At 39.5% G+C, this 20,272-nt stretch overlaps 1 protein-coding gene across 1 annotated transcript; it reads right to left on the bottom strand.

Annotated features, from left to right (window-relative positions):
• Positions 1-47: 47 nt before the first annotated feature.
• Positions 48-19,877, bottom strand: KLB (klotho beta). Its single transcript, XM_074866012.1, has 7 exons — positions 19,793-19,877; positions 19,037-19,761; positions 11,601-12,108; positions 7,599-7,867; positions 4,871-6,014; positions 2,724-3,063; positions 48-1,627 (listed from the first exon to the last, which is right to left on the bottom strand). The coding sequence occupies exons 1-7, from the start codon at positions 19,875-19,877 to the stop codon at positions 1,552-1,554; spliced, it is 3,147 nt and encodes a 1,048-aa protein (XP_074722113.1). The 3' UTR covers positions 48-1,551.
• Between the last annotated feature and the right edge of the window lie 395 nt (positions 19,878-20,272).

Here is a 20,272-nt window from a genome sequence, read left to right as displayed (position 1 = left end):
CAAGATAGTATTAGCACTGTGCACGCGTTGCTTTACCAGTGTCTCAGAACATTCAGACTGAATGAAGTCTGATGCGTTGGAAACCTCACGCCCATGGAGTGTGGGCCCAGTGTGTAAAGCCATGAAGTGGTAAGTTTAAATCGTAGCATTAAGAAATAGCAAAAGCATTGTTCTTACAGAAAGGAGACTGCTGTTCTTTCACGTCCTTTCAGAACCTCAGGCTGCAAAAACTGGTTTCCATGTGCAGTTTCTGGAGGGGAATTCAGACTTGTGATGGCAGAATCTGAAGTAGATTAAAACCAAAATTGGGATCAGTAGAACCAAATTTGTAAGTTTTAAAGTGCATACAGAGATGGAGGTAGTAGTCTGAAAATACAGTGCTTTAGCTGTATTGCTCAGTTAGGAAAACCAAGGACTTGACCTCAGAGTTCAGGCAAAGCTTATTGCTGAATTCCACCAGCAGTGGTTTGTGTATTCTGGGGATATAGCTCTGTGGTGTTGGTTACTGGTCGTGCCATGTAGCAACATCTAATTGGGGTGTTGTGCTATTTCTGTGCTCTGGTAAAATCCACACTGTCACTTGTCATGTTCCATTGTGAATTCACAGAAAATACTGGGATAGTGCAGAAACAGAATTAGCAACAAGTGATTAAAGCTTAGTACTGAGGAAAGCATCTACGCATGCCTGAGGAGCTCAGAAGATTGCCCAAAGCACCCACTTGTATGATGCTGCTGAGGTCAACAGGTGCGCAGTGCCGCTGTCTGAGCCTGCGACAGCAGCGGAACTGAACTGCAGTCATGGAAGTTGTACGTGGCCTGCCTAACATATTTAAGATTCATTCTTGTACTGTTCAAATTGTGCGGCTAAAGGAGTCTTCCAAAATCCTCTGTGCTCCCTCAGTGCACACGAATTCAAGAGTTTTCCCTGTAGTGTCCTTCCACATGAGTCTGTGGTTGCTGTCAGCGATAACTAGTCAGTGTCTCTGGGTGGCGACAGGATGCGTGCACCTCTAACACCTGTGCTGTTTGCTCTGCCAGTAGAACATTTTGTAGTGTAAAATGAGCTAGAGTCCCTCATCCTCTTACTAGTGCTTACCTTTTGAATTAATGAACCTTCTGTAGTGTGGACCAACACTTGAAATATAATGGAGAAATGGTCTCATGTGTTTATCAACTGGGACTCAAGGTTGGATCAAGTATTGGGAGTTTGGCGTTCAGTCGATTGCATATATCTTCAAAGTAGCACTTCCACAAAGTCTTTAGTAGGCTGTAAGCAGCCATAATGCTTTAGCATTTACATTATTGTTTATCATAATACATTATCGTGTACCTTTTGTTTGATGCTATCTTGTGTGTTCAGACAATGTGTTTCTACGCCTCACCTCTTCGGAGGTGCTGGGGTACAGGGAAGGTGCATCTATCTGCTTTGGGGACCTAAAGCCTGAGGTAACTAGCTTCTAGCGGGAACAGGTTGGGGATTTCACTGTGTCTTGAAAATAGTACTAGTTGCTGGAAAAGAAGGTTGTGAAGTGGAGGAAGGCAGTGGGAACTTCACTGATGGCTCTTTTTTGCCCTTTGTTCCATTCCTAGAGCAGCTTCTCTACCCCTCTCCAGAGGTGTGTGGTACCTGCCTGGGCAGTGATGGTCTGATGCAATGGCTGAAAAGCCTGGCCAGTGTGAAGTGTCAGTGATAGTGCAGGTCACGGGAAGAGCCTCCTGGGTTCATTTGGAGATGACCAAAACCAGACCAAGGGAAACCTCGGGCTTTGGTCCCTGAAAAGTTTAAATGAGAAGGAGGTTCATTTATCCTTTAAGAGCATTATGCCTGGCTTGGTAGCTCTTGTTTAATGCCCCAGTAGCAATAAACTCCTCTCATGCCTATGGCTTGCACTGGCACTTGACCAGAGCTAAGATGGTAATATATATTTATTTCTATGAAAAAGTACAATTTTGAATTATCATTATTCATTGCTCTACTTGAGTGGATTAATACTTACTATTTATGTCTCTGCTAGTAAAAATCTTTATGGCTGGAGATGAAAAATAGTGATTGTATGTTATTTTGGCTTGTCTCCTGTGGGTCCAGTTACACTTGCTTAAAATGTTAACATCTGATCTGTACTTTACCCACTATGTAAGAGGTATATTGGTCGATAATGGACTTAACTTGGGTTTGTTCTTTTAGAGGTATCTTCAGAAGCTGGCCCAGGACATTTCATTCTTGGTGGTGTACTTCGTTGAAAGTTTGTGGGTTTTAATAACACATTTATTTGTAAACCGTAACAACTGCATTTTTATGCTTAACAACATTCATAACATGAATATACATCACAAGACGCTGTGGCCTAGAGGTTCATAGAAAAGTGCATATCGGTTCTCACAGCTTACTGTCTCTTTTCAAGTCAAACTGAAAGATTATTCAAAGGCACAGGAGAGTCATAAAATGTTCTTTCTTTTTTTTAAATGGATGGATTTATCTTCTGCATACAGCAGGTTAATAAAAGTAATTTTAGCAGAAACAAATGTCGTCGTAGCTCTTCTTCCTGTGCACACGATTACTTTCCGTTTTCAAATGAAATGCTTGGTGTGTTATGATTGGAGTGACTCACGTAGCGCTTTTCTACAGTTGTCTGATCTGCATCATCCTCTGTAGAACGCAAATAGGGATGGATCTCACTGAAAGTGGGCTTGTACCCCTGTCTTAAAATGAAACACAGATGCACTGGATGCTTTTTGCCTTAAAACGTTTTCTTCTTTTTCTTTTGTGAAAAACAATAATAGTTAAAAGCAAGATAAGGGTAGAGAAAAGGCAGCAGGCAAAGAATATTAGCGGCTTCTTTTGAGAAATAAACAAACAGAAGCTACACTGCTTTTCTTGGTTGGAGGGACCACAGACTGAATAGTCAGCAGGAAAGCCGTTGTTGCTTATCAGGTTATTGTAAAATTTTACTGAAGGCTTTCCTTTTGAATCTGAAGTGAAGAATCCAAATCTGGGCTTAGATTTCTCTTCAGTCAGCTTAAATGCATAGTAGCCTTTAATCTTGACTTTATCAATGTAGTATGCTGGGAAGGGAAAAGAAAACCAAAACCATATATTAATAAAACCTTGTATGACCTGCAAACTTTCTGGTAATGAGTTCAGATTTCAAATGATTAATCAATCAATTAAAAAAACCTGTATTTGGATCATAAAATATTTCCTTACACTTACTGCTTCTAATAATACTTAGCTGTCTTAAGTAGAAACAGTGCATCATTGTTTAAAAAAAAAAAAAAGTAGAATTTGGGAATTTTCTGGACCTACTCTGTGAAAGCTGGATTTGAACAGAGTTAGAGCTGGGAGCTTGCTTTCCTGGGAAAAGCCAGATGCTGCTCTTTACTGAACCCAGCTGCAATGACTCAAGGGGAGCAGCTGCTCATCTGTGCCATGAGAGGAGCTTTCTGAAAATTCCTGCCCTGCTCCAAACCCAGCTGCTTAACCCTGCAGCACATGTGACTCTGTTACACTGCTGCACCCAGGTGTTGGGTGAAAACAATGAAATCATAAATAGCAGACCTTGGTGAGTAAACATCTCTCCAATTCATGTGTAAGCAGAGAGCATAACTGGGGATGTAACCCAGATTAAGCAAGAATATTGTCAGTTGGGATCTTTTTGTGAGTACTATGAAGTGTCACGCTATCTGAAAATTACAATGGGAATACTATGATGAAGTGCCCTTCAAACAACCATTTCCTTTAATAACTTATTTCCTTTAGTAACTTACTGTTCTTTTGTTTGCAGTGTGAAATTGTTGTGGAAAATAAATCAGCAAATGCTCACTAGTCCTATAGTAATTGAGAAAGAGCTAAGCCCTGGAGGGGGAATGCTCTGTTTCTTGTTGGTGTCTAAAAGTAATCTGAAGCCCCGATTAGCCATGAATAAGACCTGTCTCATTTTTTACGTAGCTAGCTCCTAGAGAGGAGAAGCCAGAATACATAGACTGTGTTTGAGGACAGGTGCCTTGGAAGAGCTTTAAGCACCCCATGTCCCTGTCAGGGAACTCACTGGTGTTCACAATAGGGAATAATGAGTGCAGGGATGTATTGTATGTCTTATTTTGACTGTATGGTTCAGGTACTGAGGCCTTTCTGGTGTCCTGTGACTCACTGCTTTCCTTTTAATGTTTGGTTGGAGGAAGAGGGATGGGAGGGGTGAGGTACCCGCAATATTTCTCATTTAACAAGCTATTGCTGTAGATCATTGTCTTGAACTTTTTTGTCCAATACCTCCATGATTGTTAATAATTTTTCTCTAAAGTGAAGAACTAGATTTCTGTACGTGCTCAGGAGAAAGCAAGTAGTGGAACAGGAACTAGAGTTTGACTCTCCCTTCAACAGCAACTCCTTAAAAATCTGGTGACCTGCTGTACTTCTTCTGTATGTCCCTCTGGGTCTCCTTGGACTTGCTTGTGCTTTCCTGTCCAGTGACTCTAGTTCAGCAAGCAAGTAAGGAGGCTCCTGCCTTTCTTTGTAGAGCAGAAATTAGAGTTGTATCTTGGGAGTTGTCTGTCTGAAGTGCCACCTACTCGCTTCTGAATAACTACTCTGCTGTATATGCATGCCCAGATGGCTTCTCACATGGTTTAAACTGGAAGCAGCTGTGGCTGCATTTCACGTGAGGGGCTTGATGCCATTGCTTTGTGGTGTATCTGCCCTGAGTGTGACTGCAGAATCAGGCCCCTCAGGGGGATGAATGCTGATGGCTGGTTCCTGCTTCTTGACCAGAGCTCCTTGCTCTGTCTGGGGCAAGTCTTAGGTGCTTGTTTAAGGAATGCCTGGGTCTGTGCCACAGAAATGGCCCCGAGGAACTTGAATCTATCATATACTCACCTTTTAAAACCTCTTGTACATATTTTCCCAAGTAATAATTTCGAAGTTCATCATTGTCTAAGGACTGGTCATCTATTCCGTTTGCTGTGATGTAAATATCAATGTCACCGTAGGTTTTTTTAATCCACCTGAGAACTTTGCGCAGTCCCCAAGGCACCACTGCCAAACGAGAAGGGGAGCTCAGGCAGGTGATATCCTGCAGAAATTGAATGTCACGATCAAATTCATACTGGCTCCCATTCTGAGGTTCATGAATCACAAATCTGGTGGTGAAATGGTTCAGTGCATAAAAGTCAGCTGCACCTTTGATGAGCTGCTTTTCCTCGCTTGTGAAAGATGGCAACAAAGAGTACGAGAGGCCTTTTCTGTGTTTAAAGCCGATGTATTCCCTCATAGTAGCTGGATAATCCCCAGTCTTAAATATGGGATCAGCAAACCAGCCTATTTCAAACTGAAGAAACCTGTTGGCAGCTTTTGAATGAGATTCGAAGTAGGGGTTGGCAGGTTCAGCCCAGTCTGAATGCAGGGACAGGGACACTTTGCCATATTGAAAGGACCGGTACTGCTCGTCATATATTCTCCAGGCCATGGCATGTGCTATTAATAAATTGTGTGCTGCCCAATATGTATCATTGCTGCTCCTATTGTAGACATCGCTTAGCCGGTTAGGCTCGTTTATTGTAATCCAAAGTTTAACCAAATCACCAAGTTCCCGAAAACATAAAGCTGCATAGTCCTGAAAAGCGTAGGCAGTAGACTGGTTCAGCCATCCCCCTGTCTGCAGCAAAGGACCTGGCAGGCCCAGGTAGGCGTGAGTTGGATAATATAAGGTGACCATGGATTGAACATTGAGTTTCAGTACTTCGCTAATCACGCATCTGTAATACCTAAGAACTTGCCTGTTGACCACTGACAAATCTCCGTTGGGTAAAATCAGTGACCAGTCAAGAGCAAATCTGTAATGGGTGACTTTCATTTTTTCCAGGAGGTCAAGTTGCTTTTTAATACTGACAAAATCCGTGCACTGTGCTGGTCGCGTTTTTAGCTTCACCCCTTTAACTTTGTGCAGGAGCCCATCTCCTGTGACATTCCAGAGGTAGAGGTTGGAATCGCAGAACTGCGGTGAGGAAGCCATGGATTCTGCCTGTGAAAATAAAAATGGTATGTTACAATGGGGCTTAATTAAATGAATGCCTGCTCATAGTCTGCATTTCTGCCTGTGTTTGGCTGTAGGATTAGTGCTGGATGTCAGAAGGTCCTGCTCAGATGCTCCAAGGGGAAGAGGATAACCAACTCACCTATATGGGCTTTGACTGTGCTAGTGGTTGTCTTACCCGTTCTGTTCCTTTATCTACAGGAAACATTAAAATTGCATTCTCCTTTCTACTCAGCTACACATTGGCATTTGCCCTGCCACCAGCCTATACAACATATATTTTCACACAGATAAATCTCCCTGATTGAGTTCACTCTGCGGTTGTGCAAACAGCAGTTCTCAGGCAGCTGGCAGGAAAGTGGCGTGGTAAGAACAAGCACCAGGGCATATACAAGGCAGGCACGGATTATTTTGGCACTGCTGCTTAGATCAACCTTGTGAAACTGTGGCACAGTGTTCCTTGGTTTTACTGGTAGTCCTTCTGCCTATGCAAATATGTGACACGAACAGCTTGTAGCATGTAGTTATATCTTTACTATCTCCTACTAGTTAACAAGGTTCCGTGTAGCACTTTCTATTCCAATTTTTTAAAATATTTTTTGTAGGATTTGAAATACAATATAGTGAAGTTTAAAATATTTAGATTAAATCTGATTTAAGAAAATGGACTTTTCCATGCTGTATATTAACAAAATACATCAAAGCTTTACTCTTTTTCCTGTGGTCGTCAGTGAATAGATTAAATTATGGAGTTTTGTTATTTTTTGAGGCTGATGTTGGTCATTGGACCATCTTTCTGTATGTGATGACAAAAAGAGTATCCCAACACTGGCCAGATATATGGTTAGCTTATCTACCAAATTTAAAGTAGAAATAGATACTGTAGGAACTAGTTTGGAAAAAAGGTGGTATGATCTGTTTTCAAATGTGAGCTCAGATGGTAAAAGTTGTATGTGCCGATGTTGGTCATCTTTGCCTGTGATATGAGTATTTTTTTAAAGAATGGCTTTTTACCTGCTTGTCTAAGTGGCACTTAGAGCCAGGCTCAACCCAGGAATCTGTTTCTGCCTTGTTCAGTAGCTTTAGATGAGACCTCGAGACTGCAGGTAGCTCTGCTGCCACCAGCATAACCACCTTGTCCCTGCCCTGTGCCACCTTCTCTGTTGCGCTGTCATAGGCATCCCTATGGCCATACTGCAAACTGGATTGGGAAACTCTCCTGGTTTAAAAATAACCCAGGAACAATTGGTTGGGGCCAACTTACTGGTCTGAAATATCTGATCAGATCTGCCCCGTGGAGACGCAAGCAGAGGGAAGGCGAAGGATGGGCCAGCCTTGGAAGGGCTCCTGCAGCGGGGTCTGCTGCTGCAGGAGCACACCAGCACTCTGTGACTAGCTCACCCAAAAACCTGTATATAAAACTGAACTTATGCAATTATGGCTGGGTTTAACTTCTGTTTGCAGTATGCATTGAGATTCCTGAATGCATGGTGCCATACATAGCCATTTATTCACAAAGTAAAGTTGTTGATTGCTCTGCCTCCAGCAGTCTCCCCAATATTTTACACTTACCTTGAGAACAGATTCAGTGATACCCCAGGAGAAGTCACAGGAGAACTGAGCTTGCAAGCTTGGGGTAGACTCCTTTGGGAAGAAGCCATTTTCTCGTATGATTTGTTTATAATAAAGTGCAGATGACTTGGGAATCCTTTCCTTTTTTTCACTTCTGAAATCTACATAAAATAATCCACGCCTGATGTTGTAAGCATGCTGCCATTCAAAGCCATCAAGGAGTGACCAGGCTGCATAACCAAACACATCTATGTTGTCGTATTTAATAGCTGCATAAGAGAAAGCAACATCTATGAGTCTTTTGTATTTAGGACTCTAACATATATAAGGGTTGTCTATGAGAAAGGCCTATTCACTTTGAAAATCTTCAGGGTTTTCTCAACGCTCAATAGGGTTATTGGCCCATTGTAATTCATTGCAAAACTGTGACAGACATTACATATCTTAGTCTTTATTCACTAAAAGTACATCACTAGTTCCTTAAGAAATTAAATTACTGTAGGATGCTTTATTTCTGCTCTGAGCAAACATGAAACATTGCGCCACATCCAGCTTTTAAGTTGCATTTGGTGATTTGTAAGTAATATACCAATAAAATTAGAGAATCATGACTAAAAATTAAGGGTGCAAAAGTTGATCTAGTTTGTGACTTTGTTATGAAGCTAAAACTCTCAATCTTTATTTGAAAGATCTCTGCAAGCTCTAACATTTAGGAATTTCTATTCAGTTTCTAAATTGTAAAATGAAATGTGTTGGTATGGGATACGTAATGATTTTAGAAGAAGCTGGGTTGATCAACCTAGAGACTGAAGTGCTTGATTTATTAACAGAATGGGTGCAGCACAAGTGTGTTTCTTCAGGTAATCTTAACGTCCCTCCACCTTGCAAAGGAGTATACTTATCACCTTTTACATATAATATATGAGAAAGATGACAAAGTGACTGCTTTCTCAGATGTGGAACATGATTCACCAGGAAGGGCAGCAGAAATTCTAAAGCAGTTTCTTGCTGGGCACCAACTAACAACAATGTTTGTTACCCACTTACAGTGTGTGCCAGCTGGTAGCCTGGAAGAAAAAGTCCAAACTCCATGGTCACTTATGTTAGCTGCCTGTCACCAGTTTTAAGCTAGGGAATAACGCAGAAAAACTCACATTACCCTTATAATGGCTGGAATATCAAAGGCAAAGCAGTGACCAAGTAGGGTTACTGAGGATTTTGACACAGATGGACAGCCGCCTTTTACCTGTAGTCCTCTGAGAGTAAGCCAAGGAATACAGATGAAGTATTCTGATCTAAAGCTCTATTCTCGCCCAAAATTGCCTTGTCTTATTTTCTCAGGACGCTTCACTTTGCATAATTTTGCATTTCAACTGAACTTTTTTGCCTTAGTCACACCATGCTGCAACTTCAGCAGGAGCCAGTTTTGCGCAGTACTTGTATTTGGGCAGCAGAGTAATAAGGTACCCAGCAGTACTGTCATAGTCCAGCATGATATTTTACTAACTGCTGGATGAAGAAATCAGAAATCCCAAGAGCTTGCAATGTAAGTATATGAGAAGCTGACAGACAAGGCCAGAATACTGGTAAGAAGATGAGGGAATGTAACGAAACAATACAATTGCACGTATTTTCAAGAAAAGCAACTTACAGATATTAGGGAAACCATGAGAGAAAGTACAAAAATGTCTGAAGATATCAGTTGCAAAATGCAGAGGTGGAGAATGATGTAGAGGATAAAGAGATAGTCCAGAAGGGCCTTGCAAGTAAAGATGTGTACTTCATGTCTGCAATGAGGAAGCTTGAACAAATGGAAGTAGACATATAGGGACAGCATAACTGACAACTGAGAAAACATTTTTTTTTTTTCTAGAATCATACTGAATGGAGAGGGGCTAAGTTTAATTGTCAGAGCAAAAGATGCTGTGGTACTCAAGACGGTACATGCCTAGATGAGAATTTTTGGCTGTTTAAATGGGTAGAGGAAAAAAAGCTCTATTTTATGTATATTTTGTGGTAAAAAGAATTAATACTTAGGTGATAGGTAGAGATCCTGTGGATCAGTGTGAGAGTATGTTTGTAGCATTATCAGCAGTGACAGTGAAAGGAGCGGGCAGAAACAGAAGTCAGGATCCTCACTAAATGTTAGAGTGGGAATGAGAAAATCCTCCTAAAGACCAAGGGTATGACTGGGGGCAGGAACAAGAGGCTGAAGGTAGAAGAGGTCAGGAGCTAGAGGTGACGTCCATGGAAGGAGAGCTCAAGGCATTTCTGTGTCTGCTATAGGTGAAGCCTTGGAGTCCTTCTGCAGAAGCAGTTGTTTCACTATTGACAGGCATATCCATGCCACTAAGAAGCTGTAGTTTCAATTGCATCCTTGTATCATAATTGAGGTCAGTTCATTGCAATGGTGATGTTATACATCACATATTTTCATGACTCACAGTGGTGTGAGTTACAGACATACAGTGCAAAGTTTACAGCATTCTCCTTGAACACAAACACACACACAGGAGTATAGCTCCTTATCACCTGTTACATGCTATCTTAACAGTCACCATCCCATTACAATTTGGCCTATATAAATGTTTTGAAGTTAACATGATCTCACTGATTTTGCTGCAAACAGCAAATGTATACCTGAATTCTCTGTAAGTACAAATATGAAAATATGTTCCAAATATTATTTCTGATCAGATAAATTAAAGTTTTCTTCACAAAAAATGCATTAGTTAGGAGATAATCCTGTATTTTGAGGTAGAGGTTGAAGTATCTGCATATGTAAAAATGTAGATGACAGTTCCTGAGAAGTAGTTAGTGGCTGAACATTGACCAAGTATTTCAGAAGTGGGAATTCATGGATGGTTATCACAGCCAGGTCTGCTGGAGAGGATTCAAAAAAAAGAACACACTATGGATTTTCTTATGTATGTGTCCAGAAATCGACCTGTTCCACACCTCCAAATCTAGGCCTGCATCTAGACTTTCCTGGTGTGTCACTGTGGTATTTAAAATATCATAAAACAAATACTGGAAAGTAACCTCCTCAAAATCTGGAAAAGGCATGACATATTGCACAGCTGCACTATGTGAAGTTTGCAATCTGAACCAGCTTTAAATATATCTGGATAATCTTTGTTTGGAGCTTAATTATATTTGTTGGTGATACAGTGCTTCCTGACTTGGTGTCAGAGTAAATGATTACTCGTGTTTTTGAGGATAAGAGAGGTTTTTGTAAAGGGATCCAAGCCACCCCACCACTGCAGTGTGGCATCAGTAGTGGGGCAGCCTGCTGGGAGGATGGCTCTTGGGACCAGCAGCTGTCCCTCTCCCAGCACTGAACCTACAAACTGGGTGAGGGGGAAAAGAAATACTGGTTGTGCAGAGGCTTTAGGTACTAACCGCATTTATATTTCATACAAAATTAAGTATTTTGCCTTGAGAGAGCACCCCTGTACACTGGCTTTACGAAGGGCAAATACCAAGATTAAAAGTGTGCTATTAAAACATATTATCTCTGTTTGGTATGCAATAATCCTGAAGAGTGATTGCCCTCCTGCTGATTTTCTTCATGCATTTTACATTGGAGTACAAACCCCAGCATGGCAATGACAGTCTGTAGTCATGGTCTCGTTTTCCTGCTGTCAAGGTATGTACCTGCACAAAGGTTTTACAGTTGGGCTGCCAGCAGGGAAAAGTGATATCCAATAGATTTATTTTCATTAATTTCTGACTTGGTTTTGTACTTATTTAGTTTTAAAATCCAACACATATGTTGGACTTTAGCTTTCTGGGACAGGGACTATGTTTTTTTCTGTGTTTGTACAACACCTAGCACCAGTAGATCCCGATCCATGACTTGTACTCATGCAGTATAAATAATTAATAATTAACTTAGTTGCCATTATCTCTTTAAAAAGAAAGATTAAATTATTACAGAGCTAAATATAAAATGATCTTAAAAAGCTCTCCAAAAATCCAACAACTAACTTGTGTACAAACCTTGTAAAACCTTATTAACGAAGTTTTTCATCATGTAGATGGCTGTGGTGTCATCTGTTTTCACATGGCTGTCAGTGAACCAGCCATTTTCTGCAATCAAGATTCGAGGACTGTTGTATTCCAGTTGAATCCAGTTCAGTACTTCCCTCAAATTGAGTGACAAATTTTGTCCCATTTTTGGTAGAGTGTTTGGAGGTTTAAAGTTATTAGGACCAAAGGAAAATGCAAAGAAGTCAGCTGTCCCCTTTATGTAGTTTTTTTCATCCTCAGTAAAGCGTGGCAAAAATGAGAATTCATTTTTCAGTTCTTCTGGATAATCACCGTCTCCATGGATGGGTTTAGCAAACCATCCAAGTACTCTCTCCATAGACTGCTGACATTTAGAAATGTCCAAAACATCTTCCGATTTGTTAGGTTCAATCCAGTGGGACCCCAACACTATGGACATCATCCCCTTCTGATATGGTTGAAAGTGTTTTTTGTAGTTATGCCAAACTTTTGCATGAGCCTGGTGAGAGAAAAAAAAGCATTTAAATTATAACTCCCTAATAAATCTGTGTGTGTCAGCAGCTAGACAGGCAGGTAGCTGCATCTGATTCACTGCAGACTTTTATGGAAATATTAACAAACTGTTAAGGCACGCTAATTACCCTGCACAGTTGTAATGGGCAATTACTGTTATACTGCAAGGTACCTCAAGATGATGGTAATGTTCAGTATCTCACGTGCGTTGTTCCTATGACACATTAGGGCTGTGGCTTTTTGCCTTTTAACATAGGTCTAAATCACACAAGAAGTCCCAGCAGAGATGTGAATAGCTGTTACATGGACACTTTGGGACTAAACAGCTATTAATGGTGGCATTTGAGATCCATGATGTAGACAGTCCCATCTAGGTCTTTCTTTGACAAGCAGTGATTGCTGATATGGTTAAAATTTTAAACCATCTTTACAATTGTTCCATAAATTATGCATCTCAAATGATGTTTCCTTTGTCAGTGTTGGCTCTGTGCTATGGGGCTTATCTGGATTTACTCTGATCAATCCAGATCCACCCCATCCCTCTTCTTGGAATACACTTCCATTTGTTTCAGTTTAGTCTAATCGTATAAGTGTTCAACTTTTGATATTTGCACAGTCCCTATATGTAAAAACTTGGAGAAAGGACCCAGGTGCAAACTTTGAACCCAAATGACAAGTTTCACACTTCTGCATGAGCATTTTGATCCAAGATTTTAGATAATTTCTTCTTTGAAGCTGCTATAATAATAATTTTTTTGGCAGTACATGCAGCAGCATAGAATGGAGCTTATTCATTTTAAGTAGACAGCAACAACACTTTGGTTTTAAAAGGAAATTTGGCCGCAGTATCTCATAAGATCTATTGGGTATGGCATGTTTCAGTCCTCATAATCGGCCAAATATTCACTGCCCAAGAACAGACAGAAGTTTTGCTACTCGTGTTAGTGACAATGAAAGCATACCTTGTATCACATCTTAATTCCATTTTTCTGAATATAATAATGTTTTAGAAAGCTTAACATTGTCACACACCAGAATTACTTTCAAATGTCATGTTAATTACTTAAATAAGAGAATGCAGCAATCAAAATTTACACCAAAAAAAGGGAATATATGTGAGACTGAGGAACCACTAGCATTGTCAGAGTCCCATAGGAAAAGGAGAGAGCTAGGGTGTCAGAGAAGGGTGACCCTGGATCGCAGCGTGAATCACGCCAGAGGATCTGACACAGGGGAGGGGAGTTGACCTCCACCAGCTGAGGAGTTGTCAAGTAACTCAGAGTTTACATTATTCCTGACATGTGGCTCTATACTCTTAAGCTGGAAAGAAAATAACTGTTTGCACCCAGAAAAAAACATGGAGAAGCATTGTGAAATACTTAGAGTGCCAAGTTAGACTGACATCATTACCAAGCCAAACAGCATTGCTTACCTTTGACAATAATTTCAGTTAATTTATCTAGAAACACACAGCCTTGACAGTTTAAAAAAACAAAAGACCTGATGTCAGGTAGATATGTGGTTAAACTAGGGAGTACCAAAGAATTACAGTTTGTGAAATTTTGTGTATCAGTTGTTTATGGTTTCTAAGGTCATGCTTGTAACATTTGTTCAAGGTCTGTCTTTGAAAATACTGATAAAGTAACATTAACCTTTGAAATGCAGGTTTGGTAGCTGAAAAGGGAAGTCAGCAAAATTGTACTCGTGAGACAAACTGCAAGATACAGTTAAAATATTATAAAATGGATTTCTTAACAGTCTCATCATAAGAAAATGTAAGCGGCCAGTGCCGTCCCCTCGCTTACCTTCACTGTCCTCTCCCACAGGTCTAGCCCAGGGTGGGTGCTGGGGCTAGGCTTCCTTTGTTCTCTGCTTCTAGTGATTTCTCACCTGGTTAGGATTTTTTTTTCCCCAGACACAGGCTACTAACACCGCTGTTTAATGAAAGGTATATGGTTGTGTCGGCTCAACAAGAAAAACTCTGCTGAAGACAGCTGTATTATACACAGTGCCAGGTAGCATGACAACAGCACCAGGTAAATCTCAGCAATCACACATTTCTAGGTGAAGTGGAGAAAGATGACTTTGCCAAAAAACAACTAAACAGAGTGCAATATTGACAGGTTAAAGACAATCAGGGACAGCTCATTGTATTCATACACACCTTCAAGAGGTTGATTAGAAGATGACTATTAAAAACATTGTCTACAGTATACAGCCACATTTATATTCTACAAGAGTAGACCTCAAATACAAATAGGTACATTTAATATGAGTCAAGATAGGATCCCCATACACAAATTCATATGTGTCACTGATGTCTCACTCTGGGTTAACTCTATTGAAAAACAAAATGTCACTTGTCTATAGTGAGGGTTTTTACAGATGTAGTAGAGACAACAGCATTTGATTGCCTATAATTCTGTTTTGAGTTGTTAATTATTTGTAAAGCAGCTTAACAATCTCAGATGGAAGGTGTTTGCTAAGTGCAAACTATTGTTGATGGAACAAACTGATTAATATAATTTGGTTTGTAAGACCACATATGAAACAAACATCAATTTGAAAGCTGTATCATACATCAATTTGGCTATTTTAAGTAAATCTTGACTAATCTTTTTTTCAGTTAGAGTTTAATCCCTAATCTTTCACTTTCCTTGTTAAATCAAGGACAAATGTCAAGGCTAAGTACACAGTGAAAGCAGGATCAATATTGTGTATTTATTCTAGATACATATGACGCATTAATTTCAGCATATTTTCCTGGTATTAATATAGAAATTATTCCATAGACTTGAAAGTCACAGAGAGTGCTAAGTCAGTTAGTATTAACCCTGTAAAAAAGCTAGACAAGTCAATTTAATAAATTCAAGGCAACAGTATTGTTCTCCTTTCTTCCTGAAATATTCTCATATTCCTTCAAACTCTGATCCTGTAATTTAGCATGTATGTATGCAAAGAGTCTACTACTGAAAGACCGATACTTTCAAATTCTTAAGATATGTTAAAGTCAAGCAATTTTACAAAAGCTAATAAAACTATTCTGGCTTTGTGTTTAATTGTTCATTTTTTAAACCATGAAGAGCTAGAATACAGAGTCTGATGATGATGGGTGTTAAACATCACTTTAGAAGAAGGGCAGGTGTGTGTGGCTTATTTGGAGAGTATATTTCAGTTCAAGGCTCTTTTGGTCTCTGGTAAAGACACCACATAGACAGTAGAGCTAAAGCCCTTATTTTCAAACTGACTCTGAAGCTCAATCCTTTGTGAAGGAACAAAGGGCTCTTGAGATGTAGGCAACTAAATTTCTAAGAGGGTGGTTTGAAGGACTGAGGTTTTACTATCAAATTTGTTGTGTGCTAAGCATCTTGTATTTGGATTGTGTTTTTCCTGATGATTTCCAGAAAGTGAAAGAAAGCTAACCTGAAAACAAAAAATCACCCAAAAAAGTGTGAATCTGTGCTGAATTTTACATCATCATTGATGGCTACTATTGTTTGAAAAATCTTCCAGCAAAGACATTAACAAGCATAGACATTTCTGTACACTCCAGAGCTGTGCTTGATGGAGACAGATTTACCTCCTCCTGTAAGAAATATGGGCACTGGTGTAGCTTCATCTTTCTAGACCCTGAGGAAAGGAGGCCCCTTCGGAGGAAGGGAAGAAAATGTCTGGTTGCATGTAGAGACACGAATTATTCCCCATTCATCCAGTAGAAATTTGTTTTTCAGGAGAATGAATTATGGGACTTCTGTGCGACATGCTCATCCAAAGATCCCACAGGCAGCAGTGTCCTCAAAGAGAGGTCCTGGCATAGCGAGAGCTACAAAAGAGCTGGGAGTAGTGCAGCCAGGCACAGAGATGAACCTGATCTGTGATAGATCTATATGGAGACGCTGTCTTTGAAAGGGAATTTATTGCCTTTTCCCAGCATGTGATATGAAGGTGTGTCCATGAAGAAAATTTTTAGGGAGATCTTATTCTGACAGTTTTCTCCAGGGCTTTTCTGCCAGATGGAAAGGAGCGTGAATGATCTTTAACAGGAAAAAAAAACCCAACAAAAACCTCTTTCTGCCTGTTATGTAGCAAAGGCAGCACTGCCTGAAGGGCACTGATACAGAGGATGAAAAGAAGACAGCTTGGTCTGCAGTTTGTGATCTTTACAAACCTCAATCTAAGTATAAAAGAACATAACTAGATCCAGAGAAAATGGTAATAATATATCAGGTACATATCTCATTTAGCTCCAGCCACAATGATTCATCTGCTTTGTATTTTCTTGCTTCTTGTCAGATTTATTTACTGTTAAATCAAAGAAATCCATCTAATTTTTCTGTGTGCAGTTTTTTTCTTCTCTGCCTCAGTATGACAGCTGCCTCAAGCTCATAGTTTTTGTATCTTTGATGTGGCTTTCAAATGTCGCATGGCAAGTTACATGTTATCATTAATTGTTTTCCAATGTTACTTTTGTGTGTTACTGGTGTGCCAAAACCTGACATTTTTGCTGGTCTTTTATTTTGGGGAGGGCATTTTTGGTTTGCGGTGGTAAATTAGAAGGTAGCCATAATACAATGTCTGAGAAACAGATTTGCATATACCAGTCCTGAAATAAAAAGCCATGTGAAATCTCTTTAAAAAGAGATTCTTATAACATTCCCTGCCTCTGAAAGGAAAGACAATTCATAACACATGAATCCTGACTGTGCATCAATACATTATATTAATATGGTATTGTCAACAATACTAAACAACCTGAACATTTAGATACCCACAAAAATCTTTAAGAAAGATTCTGGCTAGTTAGCTTGAAACATATAATACCACCTATGACTTCTGTGGAAAGGCTGGCTTTAATTACGTTTTATTAGGAAAAAAAAATTTTTACATATATAAGAAGAGTTGACTCATATTGATGGGTACCTCAAGAGCCTCTATTCCACCCCCAATCCCAAACATCAAACCCTAGTTCCTCAAATACATTGCTAGAAATTTGAGATTCTTCATGAAGACCTAAAATCTTCAGAAATTTTACAGTGCCACAGGAGAAAACTTCTAATACATTAGTTAATGTTCATGGGGCTGTAAGAAAGATACAACATGAAAATAATTTCTGCCCAAGAATAATAAAATACTAGCTAACAGATTGTGTGTTGCTGAAAGTCTCATTAACTCTTTCATTGAAGTAGTTTATTTTATACTCAGATTCACAGACTTTAAAACTAGAACCAACTATCAGATCAAGTCTGAGAGTTAAATAATAATGACCAAGGAACTAAGGTCAGTAATTTGTATATCAAACCCAGATGCGCTTGGCTTCCTAGAATTGAGTCTTCAGCAGAGATATTGCTCCCTATGTGCTGTTTACACGGATTTTACAGTGGGAAAATGCAGAGACTGCCTAGTTGGTACCCCAGTTATGATTGTGCCACTCAGAAATGCAGGCAAGAAATGCTACAAACTTACGTTGTATCTTTTACATGTATTATACCAAATATGTTTTATATAGCACTTGAAAATAAAAAGAATGATTGCACATCAGTTCTCTTCGAGATGCTTCACAAATCTCTACAGTTAAATCATTCTTGTGCTAAGTCTGAAATCAGTCACCCAGGCTGATCAATGACTTTTCTATGTGTAAAAGTTCTATTGACAGTAGCATGAATTTTCCGAAAAAGGAGGTTCTGCAGGTTCTAGCCCAGAAGCAAATACAAGAAATGGAAATGGTCAGTTGCAGAATATTTTTAACTACTCTGGCATTTAATTTTTTCCCACATGCATACTTCTTTCTGTAGGACAAATACATTCAGATTTATTTGTTTATTACACTTATAATGGATGGTAGGTAGTAGAAAAATTGTCTTTGTGACAGCTAGGAATAGTTTGAGCAGGGGAAATTATACTAGCTGCTCTATCAAACAGAGACAGGATAGTGACCTGCTCTGTAAAGTACTTTGAGCACTATAGATGAAAAAAACGCTTTATTGATATTGTTAATTCTTATCTTAAACTGCTGTTATTGGAAATTGTTTTAAATTATAGTAAGAAAAAATAAGAACACAAGCTCCCATGCATAGGAACTAGCTATTCCGTATCCTCTATCAGAGGAGATGCTGTAAACTCTGTAATGCTGTTGACAATATCAGGAACAACATCTGCACTTTTTCCTTAAAAAATATGACCCATTTCAGACTTCTTTTTGTCCTTCCCGAAGAAAGAATACCATGAACTTAGGACCCAGTATTGCAGCTGAAACTACTGGTCATGGGATCAAGCTTTTTGGATATGTAATTTTGTAGAAGACAGCTGATAAATAAGACTGACATAAAAATTAAAATGCTGAAACCAGCATGGAAATAATGTAACTTTGAATACTGAAATACTTAAATACTGAAGAGGACATTTGTTTACTCCCAAACCCAAGAACTACTGACCTTGTTAGTTTAACAATAAACGTTTTGCAATATGATCTTACTAAGCTAGAACTAATCATATTTATATATACATTCTCTACTCCTAGTAGAATTGATGCAATACGCAAATGCAAATAAATTTCATTTTAAACTAATAGTCATTTCAGTATAGCTGAATGAATGGTCATGTCAGTGTGTTTAGCTAAGTGGAAAGAACAAAGAAGGAAAAATCACGGTCTTTAATAGCCAGATCTTGTTGGCAAAACCCAATATAAATAAAATAATAAACCAGCATTTTAAACAAGTAATTACTGAGTCAGCTGTTGTGACAACAACAATAAAATCAACATGAGGATTAAAAAAAAAGACTGCCTTAGCCAAGGGTTATTTCTTGATGTTTTCACATTCCTTAATTTTTTTTTAAAACATTGATTACATGATTGATTCCTCCCATCATTTCCCATGGTGGTGCAAGATCAGTTTGTAAATCTTACTATACTGTACCTTGATCAAATTGTGTCCTACAGAGTAGATGGTTGTTATTTTCCCTCTCTCTCCAGGAGCATGAATACCTGTGCCATACCCATGCCAAGCAACTAAGTATGGATTGTGGATTGTAATCCAATACTTAACACGATCCCCAAAGGTCTGGAAGCAAAAGGTGGCATAGTCGTTGAAGATATCAATTACTGATTCATTTTTCCATCCCCCATATTTTTCTTGCAGCATCAAGGGCAGGTCCCAGTGGTACAATGTAACCATGGGGTCAATATTTCTGTAGAGTAGAGAGTCAATAAGGGTATTATAATACTGGAGTCCTTTTTCATTGGGAGCTGCTACCACTCCAGTGGGAAAAAGCCTTGACCATGAAATTGAAAACTGGTAAAAAGTAACTCCCAAAAAATCCAGAGCAGACAAATCTTTGTCCAACAAGGTGTAACTGTCACTGGAGGCATCTGTGCTGCCAGCATCCTTGAACTCCGAGTGGATGAAGCGGTCCCAGATGGAGGAGCCTTTCCCGTCCTTCCTCCAGCTGCCTTCTACCTGGAAAGCCCCTGTCCCTACACCCCAGAGAAACTCTTTGGGGAAAGTGTCATACAAAAACATCTGTGTTTCACTCACGGGGCTGAAGTGGGTGTCCTTTTTCCACACAGATCTTCCCTCTCCAGCAAGCCCAGTAACTATCCTTATGAAAACTAATGTCCAAAAAGCAACAAATCTCTCCAGTCGTTGGCCACACATTATGCCGGTTTATAGCACCAGTGTTAAAAGTCAGATTTCTTGCACTGACGCTGAAAAAAATCCATTCATTCACTGGAGCCTCTGCCTTGCAGACTGTCTTCATTTGCCATGAACTGCTGGAGTGTCTTATCAAAGCTTCACTACAAGCTTGTGATCGTAAAAGCCCTGTCAATGATTAGCCTGAACTGTGAGACCTAGAACAGATCAGAGAACAGCATAATTTTTAGGGAGGTGGCCTCTGTATGACCACTGAGACACCTGGCTGGCTTCTTACTGCAGGAAAATAGGTTGCCTGAACAATATAAATGCTAGTAACTACTCATTATTTAAAGCTTGGTCATTCGGGTGGGAGAATATAAGTGACAGAGCGTGCTAAGAAGCTATCACATCCTTTATTTCTTGTGCAGAAATTTCGAGGAAATGTGGCAGAAATATAAATCAGACTACATAGTCTCCAATTAAAAGGTGATTTATCCCATCTATGTAATTGGATGGCTG

The sequence above is a fragment of the Strix uralensis genome, chromosome 4, assembly GCF_047716275.1.
Source record: "Strix uralensis isolate ZFMK-TIS-50842 chromosome 4, bStrUra1, whole genome shotgun sequence".
Lineage (NCBI taxonomy): Eukaryota > Metazoa > Chordata > Aves > Strigiformes > Strigidae > Strix > Strix uralensis.
This window is presented reverse-complemented; position numbering and strand designations above follow the sequence as displayed.

What these genes read in the sequence shown, in the direction of transcription:
- KLB (XM_074866012.1), bottom strand. Translation starts at nt 19,877, where the DNA reads ATGAAGACAGTCTGCAAGGCAGAGGCTCCAGTGAATGAATGGATTTTT. An exon ending in TGTACAAGAGGTTTTAAAAG is followed by an intron (nt 3,064 to 4,870) that starts GTGAGTATATGA and finishes TTCCCTTCCCAG; the next exon opens with CATACTACATTGATAAAGTC. An exon ending in TTTAAGGCAAAAAGCATCCA is followed by an intron (nt 1,628 to 2,723) that starts GTGCATCTGTGT and finishes CTGCCCAGGCAG; the next exon opens with GTACCACACACCTCTGGAGA.